The 13,053-nt window shown below is 38.2% G+C and overlaps 1 protein-coding gene across 5 annotated transcripts in view; it reads right to left on the bottom strand.

The window, feature by feature from the left end:
• Nucleotides 1–75: 75 nt before the first annotated feature.
• Nucleotides 76–13,053, bottom strand: part of CDK6 (cyclin dependent kinase 6) — a 136,148-nt gene continuing 123,170 nt past the window's right edge. For all 5 annotated transcript variants that reach the window (XM_039704975.1, XM_039704964.1, XM_039704984.1 and 2 more), the window contains one exon: nt 76–12,260. In XM_039704975.1, the coding sequence (XP_039560909.1) occupies nt 12,114–12,260 (147 nt within the window). In that variant the 3' untranslated portion in view covers nt 76–12,113. The remainder of the gene's footprint in view (nt 12,261–13,053) is intronic.

Below are 13,053 nucleotides of genomic sequence, written 5' to 3'. Positions count from 1 at the left end.
ATGATATTTTGTGACAAGGTGGAAAAAGAGAGAAAAGAAATAATCAAAACAGCACAGAGGCCATTTTAACTTTCTGATTTTTTTTTTTTAATGAGAAATGAAGGTACTGAGAGAGATTTTGATTTGCTAATGCACGTTGGTCTGGTGTAATATCAATTAATAAAATTACTCTGGATGTGTCTCAGAAGCTGTTGTCACTGTTCATAGTATACTGTAAACCTGAAACCACAAGTTTAATAATGCCTTTTGAGAACATAACTTATCTTGAAGATTCTTAAACCAGTATCTCATGAGAGTTACAAACAGGCTTAACTTTATATGACTTCTGTTAACTTCAGTGGGATTTGTCACATGTAAGATAGGCACACATGGAGCAGCAAGAACTGAATCTTATTTCTGATACATTTCTGTACCAGCATCCTGCTTTTCTCCATATATCCCAATGCCACTAAGAAATGCAATTCTGACCTTTTATATAAAAAAAGCAATGAACAGAAATTTTTAGAGAAATAATGTAACTAGAGTTAAGATTTTTATCACACATTACAATTTATAAAGTATTCTTGTTGATTTACTTAAGCTTAAGTATCTTTATATAGACCTGAGCTGCCTGACACTGAAATTTGCAGACTTACAAGGCCAAATTCTCGGTTTAACTGTAGTCAGTGGAATTACAACAAGAGTAAATCATGCTAAATAATTTTAAATACTTTGAATCTCCAACCTTAATTCATGCAATTGTCCATGCACAAAAAAACACCCAAACAAACCAGCACCTATATTTGCTGCCTCTATGCTTTTGTTTAGACAGCAATCTTACTTCAAGCCCAGATAGGCAACTTTATCACTGCAGAAAACTTTCTTCAGTTACAAGATGCTGCGCAAACTTGACCCCTGACTTAAGCATCTGGAATCAACAGATACCTGCTGGGCCTTCTACAAACAAACTAAAGCCAAAGGCAGCCTATGTAATGTTTTCTAATTTTAGTTTTTCAGACAACATCTCCCCACTATGTGTAAAATTAGCTCTACAATAGCATTTCAAAGAAATCTGGTTATTCCTTTACATATTAAAACAAACAAAAATTCTGTAAAGCATAAAAATTGCTAAATCTGAACACATATACTACTCTAATTGCAAAACTCAATGCACGGTATGACACTTATTTATGATTTTTTCAGACTGATCTATCTACCTGCCTCTCTAAGAAGCTAGCTTCACTTCAACAACCAAAATGTATACTAAATGCAAATAAACAATAAAGCAGCAAGACTCAACACATTTTTTTGCAACTACCCTTTCACAGGACTAATGTGTTTTCATACAAAATAATATACTAAATCATAATAACAATAATTTAGAATAACATCAAATAACTTGAAGATAAATGTGTCCACATTTTCAATAAACACAGACCCTATTTACTGGTGTCGTGGTGCTGTTATTAACCATGTGTCCTCACAATTACAGTCAGTTCCTAAAGGAAAGCCTTTTTCTGCAAATACTCTTTGTGAGCAACTACACTCACATGAGTAAGCCCCCTCTGCTCTGCTCAGTTGAGGTATAGTATTCATGTCTTTGCAGATTTAGGCCTTTGACTGAAGAGTATCAAGTTAGTGAGGAAGTACAAATACACACTGTAACACAGAAAGTAGAAGACAGACATACAGACGAAAGCACCCTGTGATGCATTTGGGCGTTATAATATAAACATCACTTCCAAAGTATACAGTTCCAACTTGTAACACAGCATTTTGAAGGTGTAATTTCTCTTTAACTAGAGCATTCAAAGACATTATATTTTTAAAGCTGTTCAAAGTAATGCAGCAAAATATTGTATTAACAATACAATTCATATGAGATTCAAGGGCAGATATAGACCACTTAAATGAATTGGAATGAAATGGACCATAAATACATTAATCTGAATGCTTGTAAAGAATTTATAAGGAAATTAAAGACTGCAAGGAACAAATCAATGTTCATCTGCGGTCTTGGTTTCAGTGCCAAAATGATACAGCATTGTGCAGAAAACAGATTCTATTGGAAAAATAAATGGCATCTTCATATTTTCCCTATCTTAAGTGTTTTAAAATCTGTTTCTTGCCCTAGCAGAAGGGACTGCCTTGCCTATGAATGGTGCCTGGCTAAGAGTCCTTGAGACTCTTTCAGTCCATGTGTCAACTGGAACTGGCTCTCACTTCTTACTGAAAAGCACCATCATAATGTAAACTTTGTTTGCTCACATTGCTGTGACTCCAAATGGGCTGTAGGAAGGGAGTTTAAACTCCTGGCAAAGAGATTTTGAACACTATGGAGAATGACAGGTTTTTAACAGCGCTTAATGAAAGGCAGATGCCGTGGATGTTGAATTCTGTTTGTTGGAACTAAACAACTTCACTCTCATGACCAGTGACAGGACTCAAAGTTAAGCTGGGGAGGGTTTAAGTTGGATATCAAAAAGAGGTTTTTCACCCAGAGGGTGACTGGGTACTGGAACAGACTCCCCAGGGAAGTGGTCACAGCACCAAGCCTGGTTCAGAGAGAGTTCAAGAGACATTTGGACAACACTCTTAGGCCCATGGTGTGATTCTTGGAGTTGGACTCAATGATCCTGACAGGTCCCTTCCAACTCAGCATTATGATTCCCTTAATATTGACAACCACAGTGATCAAGATTTTCCAACTGCTGGCCTTCTCTCTTTTTGAAATGGTAAACTATAAGGTAATGCTTTTCTTTTCAATTTACTACACACAACAGAAAGGGGAATGGCAGTGGAGAGGTGAAATAAATCAAATCAAAACAAAACAGAGCTGGAACGCCACAGGGTTGCTACACATCTAAGAGAAAAAACCTCTAATCTCATGATACTGCACTCATGATTATGTTCTGATAGATAACTTCAGTTCAAAATGTGCATGGCAACCAATACTTTCACACAAGCACATCCCCCCTGAGCTTACATAAGCCACCTTCTACAGCCTCACATCCACAAACGTCTTCCCAGCATCCAATTTCTGAAGTACATTTTGTTATAGGTGCAACCTACGGTTACAGCCATCTTTCTTAAAAGGGACTCAAAGTCCCTGCAAGAAATCATGGTGGGTTTTGGCCTTGCTAGAAAAACACTTATTTAACTAGCATGCTGCAGAGTCAGGCTACATTTTAATCCCACTTTGGTGGATTATTCTCTATCACAGATGAAAGATGATTGTTTGATATACATATAATCTACCCAGAATACAACATTTTGTCTTTTCCCACAGAATGCCCACAATTCAGTATCGTCCCTTTTGTGTAGTGGGAGTTTCCTTAGGGGAGTTCTTATATCACTGCTGTTTAAAATGCAAAAAGTAGAAGTCAACTGTCATAGAAACAGTAAACATACTATCCCCTTAAGATCCAGGGAAGACTTTTCCTCAGGAGACTATTTTGTTGTTTAAGGTCTCTTTGTGCCTAGTACTTGTGGCAGAGCTCTGTACTTTACACTGCCACAGCCAAAAGGGAAGGAATGAGCTTGCATGAACACAACCTATCCCGAGAGCTGGGGACTGTTTCACAGTTGCTCCACCCAATGCTGGGAGGAATTCTCTTCCTGGGAATAGTGATCTTGGGGAAGGTGAGGGGAAGCAGGGTAAGCAGGCACTTGGAGGCTGGCACTTCTAGTCTTGTATCCATCAAAAGCTTCTGTATAAGAGGAGCATCATTGTGTGTTTTTGTACAAATGTGCATCACAGACAGTTGTTCAGGGATCTTCTGTACTTAGTCAATGATCTTCGGAATCCAAAATTGGTTTTGCTGATCAACTGAACATTATGTTCAATATAATCTATTCCAGCTCATTGCTTTGCTTGAATGAAAAAGTGTGAAAGTAGCACACATTTTGCCATATTCTACTGTACTACTTCCCTGCTTCTAATGAGAAGCAAGGAAAAACTAGAGTACAAATCACTGGCTGGCCAAGACTGGAAGCTTGGAGTCACAAGGCAGTAACTGAGCTCACAGCTACTTCAGTGGTAGTGAAAGCACCATCAGGGTCAAATACAAATGAGAGGTAATTGCTGCTGCAGTGAGAGGAAACAGGAAAGCTGGAAAACTGCTGAGGAATGGACTCCTCAAGGCTTCCTTCACAGTGTCACAGAAGGATGATCTGGCATAAGGAAAGGACTGCTTGAATGGCTGAGTGGTCTACCAGTATATGTATTTAACAAGAGCCAGAGAACGACTGTGGAGAATTAGAGGTTTCCCATCCCTGGAACTGTGAAGTTTGTCTCTGTGCCAAGCCCAGTTGTTCATGCTTAATGGAAGGACCAAAATTAGTCACTCTGTGCCAGCACTTACCCTGCCACCCATGCACACAGACTGAACACAACAAAGTGTCATGCAGGCTTCCTATTCTGCATTTTTGGAGCTGGCATAATAATAGTTAACAGTAGCTCTCCAGTTGGCAGAGCAGCTCAGAAAGCTCATTCCTAGTCTACAACGTACAAAAAGTCTTTTCTTTTCCCACGGCAGATGATTTTGCATTATTATTTACACTGGGTGTCAGACACACTTGCTAAGCCCTCAGACTTGCTCCTGTAAGATGGTGAACCACCTGAACTGATGCAGCAAAACTTGTATGTGGATAGCCTCATCAAAATCCAAGTGTACAAAACCATGCCATTTTGGATGACCAAAGGATTTTCACTCTGCAGCAGGAGTCAACTTCTAATGCAGAACACTTCACACTAATAGACACTGTCAGTGGTTCTCCTGTGGCAGAGCTGTACATTCTCCAGTGTCTGCAGCTGAACTACAGGCACTGTCTCTGTGGACAGCTTAATCTGCTGTCAAGCTCCCTCACAAGACTTTTTTTTATATCTACCCAGAAAAAGCTCTAGCTTATGCAAAATGAAAAAAATAAAGCTGTTGCTATGTTGAAGAAGTGCACTGTAACTCACGACTTGAGTTGGCATAAGTATCTGAAACCAAAATCCCGTTCATGAGTCTTGCTTTATCATCTTGTATGACAGGAGAAAACAAAACAACTGGAACAAAGTCTTTCCCTTATGTTTATATTATATTTATAAATAACTCTTCCATGTAGTCAAACTCACTTGCCAACTCTCCTGCTCTCTGCCCGTTTTTTTCTCTTTCCATCACATCATGATGTTCTTCCTTCACCTAGCTACTCAAAATCAATCCTACCATAAAAGAAATAGGGTTTTACTTTTTTTTTTAAAGGCTGAGAATTAGCATAACATGATGCACATGTGAAACATGGAATAAAATGAAGGGCTCCATATCACTGAACATTGATTTCAAACCCTTAAGAGTAATTGTACAAAGGAATTTGTCAGTCGGTGAAAATTCATTTTCCATTCAGTGGCAGAGACTGTCCCCTGTCTGGATTTAACATGAGCATGTCAATGTGAGCAAGTATCCATGTAAACACTACAAAATGTAGTTTCTTCAGGCATGTGGATGTATTTGCAGAAAGTAAATAGTGTGAATGAGAATTTGGCTTGCTCAAAAATGGACAGTGAGCTTGAGAGCTTTACAACACATCCTTGTAGGCACCAAAGTAAATCACAAGTTTAACATGATGTGTTTTTCCATCTCCTTTCAAACAGTACAGGTTGCTTTAGTGCAAATGAACATTTAAGTGGTAGTTCAAATAAAGTCATACTTGGATGCTTTTCTTCTATAAAACCCTATCAACTTTGCAAAGTCAGTGAAAAAGTATCAGTTTCAATGTGTATTTAATACACATTGCTTGCATTTACATCTCTCACAGTTTCTTAAAAATCTCCTTTCTAATCTTTACCAAGTGTCAGCTGTTTGTGGGCACCTTTATTTTTTTTTTTCTTCTTTTTCAAAGAAGGTAGTATATTTTGTCTGGCCCTTTCTGGAAACAAAAATAATCTGCTCTACCACAACCACCAACAATCAAAATACAATAGTAGAAGTTCTTTTTACTTTCTCTAGCCTTGCAAAAGTCTCATTAACATTGGGCTGGATAAAACCCATCAATATATCCCAGAACAGACAAAATATGTAATGTGAAGGTGAAAAGACCATATGGTTAAGGAGTTTTGATTTATCTTTGCTGTTTTGCACAGTCTTTTGATGAAAGCTGGAAAACTGAATATTGCAGAAGCTTCCACAGGACTTTTAACTCAAAGACAATTTTCTACTAACTTTACTAACAGCAGCCTCGGGTTTTTCTGCCCAGAAAGCAAAAGGCTCATCTAAGAATGGTGCTGGTTAATTTTAGTTTCTGATGAGTACATGAAGAACTGATGGTATCTACTCAGCCTGGAAAAATCACTTTTGAGAACAAGCTCCCACTTGATTCAGTTCTGTTTGGGTGCCTATCACTGAATTAAAAACATACACATAATTTTTCAGGAATACTTTTTAATGGAAAAATGTATGAGTTTCAAGATTTTGAGTGTTACAGCTAAAGTAATGATTTTCAGCTGGTTTCTCAAAGAGTCTAATGAGCCATTTTTCATATTATTTGTGCACACTACTCTTAAGTGGTCTTTATGGTTCTTACATTGTATATGTATTGCAGATCAGTATGCAATACTTGCTAAGCTTCAAACTAAAGGGAAGAAGCAACACTTGGCAAATGTATATTTGTCAGTTTGTATGTCTACATCTTTCTTCTTTTAATGGCCTAGTTAATTAGAATCGATGAGAAAGCTTCTTTCTGTTTTACACAAATTATTGAGATTTGATGGTTACAGAGTCTAGTCCAGAAACTAGAATTGTATTACAGCCATTATCTAATAATTTGCAAGACACAGATAGATAATAAAGTAAAATAAACATCTCACAAATAAAACCTCAATTTGAGTTGTACAGCCTGTTACTACTAAAACTGTAGTCATGCTTTTTGTACATCTGAACTGTACTTGCACAAAAAATGGATATGAAAATATAACTTGGAAGCTTAAACATACAAAATCTCGTTTAATTTTCTAGAGAGTCTGATTTTTTTCTTCATTGAAAGTAACCTGTATACTCAAGGCTTAGTAATTAAAAGGAAGTAAAAGTATAGCTTATTGATAGTCAGTTACTGAAGAGTCCACCTCTCTGTGAAAGTAAAAATAAATTTCTTAAAATTTTCCCCCACTAATGCAGTTTGGAAAAATGCCTTTTCTAACATACTAATTTCAAGAACATAATTTACACATAAAAAAAAAGTGTGAAATCCTGTTAACATCAGAATAGATCTTGATATTTAGAAGCAGTTTTGAAGCAATAAAATAAATATGTTAGGTTCCTAAGCTTGCAATCAATTCAAGCTTCAAGCACAAAACAACAAAATCACTCAAATAGCCTAGTAACTTCTAATTCACATTGTATATAAAAGTCAATCTATTCCTGAACCTACTGCATATGAAAAATACTAGCCAAGTGGTTCTATAAAACAGTTCTTAGAATAAACTTCCTCATTATTCAAATGTGTCTTATACATGGAACATAATTAATTTATGTGGCCTTTTAAACCGAACTGTGTGGTTTCTGACTCATGTATGTATTTGACAACTGATGTGTTTTCAGTTGAGTCAGGTAAGTGCTCCTAGTTTGCTGGCTGAAAGACCAAACCAGCATGTTTTCACTTTATTTTCCACATTAAAGTTGGTTTAATACCTAACAGCAGAAAGAATTATATGTATAATAAAACATGCTTCTCAAAGACAGTGAGTGAACCTGTGAAAAGCAGCAAGGCACAATATTTTCTTCTTATTCACCAAAGTAACCACTGAGTATAACAACCAAATAAGAGTTACCATGCTGGAAACCCTCCCCCATGCAGAAGATGTTCAAATGCTACAATTTAGTGATTCCTTTCTTTAAAAATGCTCTGTACACATAGCCCTACATTTCTTTTTTCCTTCTGCAAACATGACACCCTCATTTTTTGATGTTTTAGGACAGAAACAACAGGGAAAGATGCTCTTTTATTCATCACTGTGGACTAATACGCTGAAAGAAACCTGGAGTGTGGACACAGCCTACACAGAAATATGCACAAATCCTATTTTTAGAATTACACTAACCACACAGAAGGCAATGTGTACATGAAACTAAGCCTAAGCTTAGTACATGAAGGGTACATGAAACTAAGCCTAAGCAAGGAGGTGCACAAACTTCTTGTCTCATCACTGGTTTAGGCTGTGAGACTAAAAGAAGCAACACTTAGTAATAGGAATGGAGGGGACATTGACATTAGCTATGGAAAATTTGGAAGAACCTTGCTGGAAATAGCACCTGTGAGCATCACTGAAATCTGTTTACATAAGGGAGCTGAAGGAGGTGAACGGGAAGGCTGGTGTGAGTGTGGACAGGGGGAAAAGGGCTGCACCAGATGGTTCAGCAATTAGCACTTCACTAGCTGCTCGTGGTGATTTTTTCCCTTGGCTATTGGGTCTGTTTTTTTCTGCAGTTATGTAGTAGTGATTGAAAAGAAAAAAAAAAAGGTTGGTGTGAGATAGAAATTTCTCCTTCCATTACTTAGAACACCCTGTTCTCTGCTAAGAAGAGCACAGTGCCTGGCTGTGGGTGTTCTAGGAGCTGTACTTAACACATCTTTTGTTATTCAGCATTTTTTAGCTGCTGTTGAACCACTCCTGCAGAAGAGAACACATACAGGTTTAGATATCACTAAGAAGAATTGCACTCTGAAGTCTTCGTTAAAGGTGTACAAAGAGTTTTCAACACAGCACTTTCTTTTTCACTTACACAATTCCTACATCCTACACATATGGCAGTAATGAGTAAAGGTACTAAAATATTAGAGCTATACCAGTAACATAAGAAGAGCAAGGGCATGGGTTTGAGCACAGTCCCATAGCTGTCTGTGCTGTCTAATTATAAATATGATTCCTGGCATGGTATTAGCCAACGACAGTGCTTTGCCCAGCCAGAGAACAGGCTTTCTCAGTTTACTAGTGTAAGTGAAGCCCCACATGGTTTGGCAGGGAAGACTGGAATATGATTAAGCCTATGGCATGTGAAATGGAATTTCTTCCTGAAGAGATTTGGAAAAGGAGGTAATTTGAAAAATTGTTGGTCCTTTGAATCCAGGCCCTTGCTACCACAAGGACCCCATTAGAGAAATATTTTCCCTAACCCTGCCAAGATTCTTAGATTTCTTGGTTTTGTTCCTGCCATTCCCACTGGAAAGATGTTCCAGAATGTGACCATTAATGCAGCCCTTTGCAAACTGTTCTCCTGAATACTCTCATTTATAACCTGATCCTACTATATTAGACAACATACAGCACCATGTTGCAGAAGCTCTGCCTCTGACTCCATAAGCCAGCCCCTGTTTTTCTCTGCTGCTTAGCTCTTTGATACTATGATTGGGAAATACTGCTCCAGTAGTTAAATTCCTGGTGATTTCCACATTCTCATTAGTTTTTGGGCCAACACTAACCTTTGGCTTTAGGTATTCTCTCTGCTCCTTTCTGTTTTTACCCTAATAATGTATCTACATTCAGCAACCATATCCTCTATTCTTTAGCTTTGCTAAGCTTAATAGAACAGATTCTTACATGGAACAGATGCACATTTCTATCTGCGAGTTTTAAGCCTAATTTGGAAAATATCATCTCCTCCTCTATATTTTCACCCTGTATTAGTTGGTGGAGAGCTCTGGGAGAGTTCCCTGAGCAGTTGCTGGGAAGGCACACCAGCTGAATGCCCTGATAAGGTATGTGTGACAGATAGCTCCATGCTACTTAAAATGTGGAATGTTTTCAAAAGTGCTAAACTCAGTAAAACACTTTTCTAATTACTATGTTGCAAGAGTCTCCAGACTTTTTGCTCTGTTTTTTGTTCTACTTAGTGTTTAAAAACCTCTAGCAAAAAATTCACTCTGGCCTATCCTTCTCTGTGAATTTTAAAAATTATTCACACTTGGGTCCACCAACCCATACAGGAATAGGGTTTGGACAACACCAGTGCAGTAGGTCTGCAGTTCCCTTTGGGTGTAGGAACAAAGAGAATGACAAAGGCAAGGCCAAGATTAGAAGGTTTGCTGCTGTGACAGCTTCCTGGCCTTCAGCTTCCTGCTCACAGAGCTTCCGAAATTCTGACGTTACAGATCTGTGATATCTCTGTGTGCAGATGCTTTGTGCATGCTCTTTCCAGGCCTAATTTGCAACTTGCCTGTGCATGCTGGTTAAGTTTTGCATAGGCTCATTTTGGGTTTAAAGAAAAGCACAGGCCACTGCATGCAAGCATGCAAGTGGTCCTTTTAAAATCTGGCTTGTTTAAAGTAAACCTAATTTAACCATGTATCACACACTGAAATGTCTAACAGTAACAAAAAGCTTTATCCAGGAGACAGATAAGACCCATGTACTATCCTAGCAGAGGACCATGACCCAGAGAGCACAGATACCTGAAACGGAGTTAACAGTGAAGTTTGCCACAGGAGTGAGAGACCTGCCCGTGAGATGGCTGCAAGTTCCCTGTCACAGCTGGAAAAGTTACATTGCCCAACTCACTGCTAAGGACCTGCTTCTGCCAAGCATGCCATGCACAAGGATATAATGCTGGCTCACCACCTAGACAAGATGAAATAGACATGACGAAGAGAGAAGCCTAAGGGACTGTCACAGGAGTAAGCAAAGCTGGCTGCCTCACTTAGCATCAGTTATACTCATTGGACCAATATTTTCCCCCAAGTCATGCCCAAGTAAATGCACTGAACAGCTAGAGAACAGATTTTATGGATTTAAAATATTTCTTTTTCCCCAGTACAGTATTAAAAAAATAAAAGTTTCTTTTCAAAATACTGAAAATATATTTTAGTTAAGGTAAAAACACTAAATATAAAAATTTCAGGTAATATTTAAAATAACTGTGCTATAAAGACAAGTAAATTGCTTAGTTATTTTGACATTCAATAATGGCACATTAACCTTAGTGGAGAGGCATGTGCTAGTATCCCCACATGGTGGTTTAGGAGACAAGGTCATGCATTTCTGCATAGAAAACAAGCCTGCTTAGTAAGTGACATGTGAGGGATTTTGAGCATTAATGTTCATGCACTTGTGATGCATTGGGGGGTATTGCAGGTAAGGCAGCACAGTATACAGAGTACAGAAGCACAAAAACTGCTCTGCGCTTATTACAGGTATAGGATTCTCTTGCTTCTGAACTAGAAATATTTCTTCTATTTTTGTTTTTGGCTGACAATGAGAACAGGTTGAAGGTGAAAATCTGTATTGATTTTCATTGGCTCTGCTCATGTCTTTGAGCTGGACATCAGAAAATTATTTGGAATGAGATGAAGAAAATATGCTTGCAGCTGTTTCCAGAGGGGAATGATGGGTTAGATGATGGACTAAACGTGTCTGCATTTCAACACAGAAAGACCATTTGGAAACCGAAATAGTAAGAACAGGACAGTTTTTTGAAACATGCACACAAACATAGCTAGATAATAACTCGTTTGTGTATGAAAAAACCTAAAAGCTGAGACATTTATTATGATCATCATCATCACTGTTATTTTTATAGAGCAACAAAATGATAAATTAATTCATCCAGGTTTTCAAGTGGGGAAGCACCTGCATATCTGCTATGAGTGAACAGTAGCTGGATGTATTAATGCATGTATCAGTTAACTGCAGGTTGCAGAGATCTGGTATTTCAATGCCATTCTTTAAAGATCACAGAATAACAATAATAAAGTACCAAATCATGCTTCAGCAGCTAGAGAGAGAGAGAGGTTGCATCATATTTTGGCAGTGACTCGATCATCAAACACTGGCAGCATTCAATATTAGAAGGATAAAATGGCAGCAAAACTGGTCAGCAGCTTCTCTTCGTCTGGAGTTTTCCCAGGTAGATAAACAAAACAAAACCAAAACAAACATAAAGCTGCAACAGGAGCAGGTCGAAGCCCTGGCCCTTGCATTGCTCTGATAAAAGTAAACTAGATTGATTTCCATGGATAAGCACATCACAATCCCAAAATAAAAGATAAGTGCATAAAACCTCCAAATAATGATCTTGCTAGGACAGCTATGTGGTTTGCATGGGACAGTGGCCTTGTCAGCTACATGTCTTGTTCATTTATGGTTCATCTTCAGTCAGCACTTATGATGCATTCACCTCACTGGAGTTTTGGCTGGATGACACGTGACAGTCCAGATTCTCCTTTAACTTCTCCAGATCATGGAAATATGGGTGAGAGAGGGCAACATATGCAGATATTCTTTTGGCTGGGTTGAACGCTAAGCATTTCTGAAAGTATGAAAAGAAGTTAGTTTTAACTACAATGTACAGTTAACAGTGCTATCATTGCATACATACATTAATGCATACCACCTTCAGTTTATGATCAATATGAGACACAACAAGGTCTCAGAAGGTGGTGCACAATGACCATCCATATTAAAACAAGCAGTGGGCTCACAGTATAAGAGTATGACCAGCTCAAAAATTACATGCTAGAAAATTCAAGTAGTCACAGTTTATGAAATCCCAGAATACATGTTTTCTTGAACTCACATGCAGAGGACAGCCTTCATCTGCTTATGTTGTGTGTTCAGTTTCTCCCTCATCTTCCTAGCTGCACTTTGATGGCCCTCCTTCCTGATCTGTATCCCAGTCTTTGTCCAGCCAGCACTGAAATCTCTACCCCAAGCCTTGCATTTATACCTTGTTCTTTATGACATTCATAAAGAATGTATTATTCTTCCTACTGCTCTTGTCTAACCAATTCCTAGCCCTACTTTCTTTTCTTGTATCAGAACTTCTATCATTTCACTCCTGAAATGTAATTCAGTGACTTCCAGTTCTACTCTCCCCTTTCATCTGTGACTCCCAATTATCATCTCTTTGCCTAGCAGGAACAGATCTCTTTCCTACCTCACCTTCTAGGCACAGATATTAATCTTCTTCCCCCCATCATGCCTCACACTCACTGAGCTCTCTATAATAAATATTATTCCTTCTTGTTCCTAGAACCTAATTCTTGTCCCATATCTAGCTTCCACTTCCAGGCTGTCTGCAAGCACAAGAGATTTTTTCTCAC

This window comes from Passer montanus, unplaced genomic scaffold (genome assembly GCF_014805655.1).
Source record: "Passer montanus isolate IOZ18808 unplaced genomic scaffold, ASM1480565v1 scaffold10, whole genome shotgun sequence".
NCBI lineage: Eukaryota > Metazoa > Chordata > Aves > Passeriformes > Passeridae > Passer > Passer montanus.
This window is presented reverse-complemented; position numbering and strand designations above follow the sequence as displayed.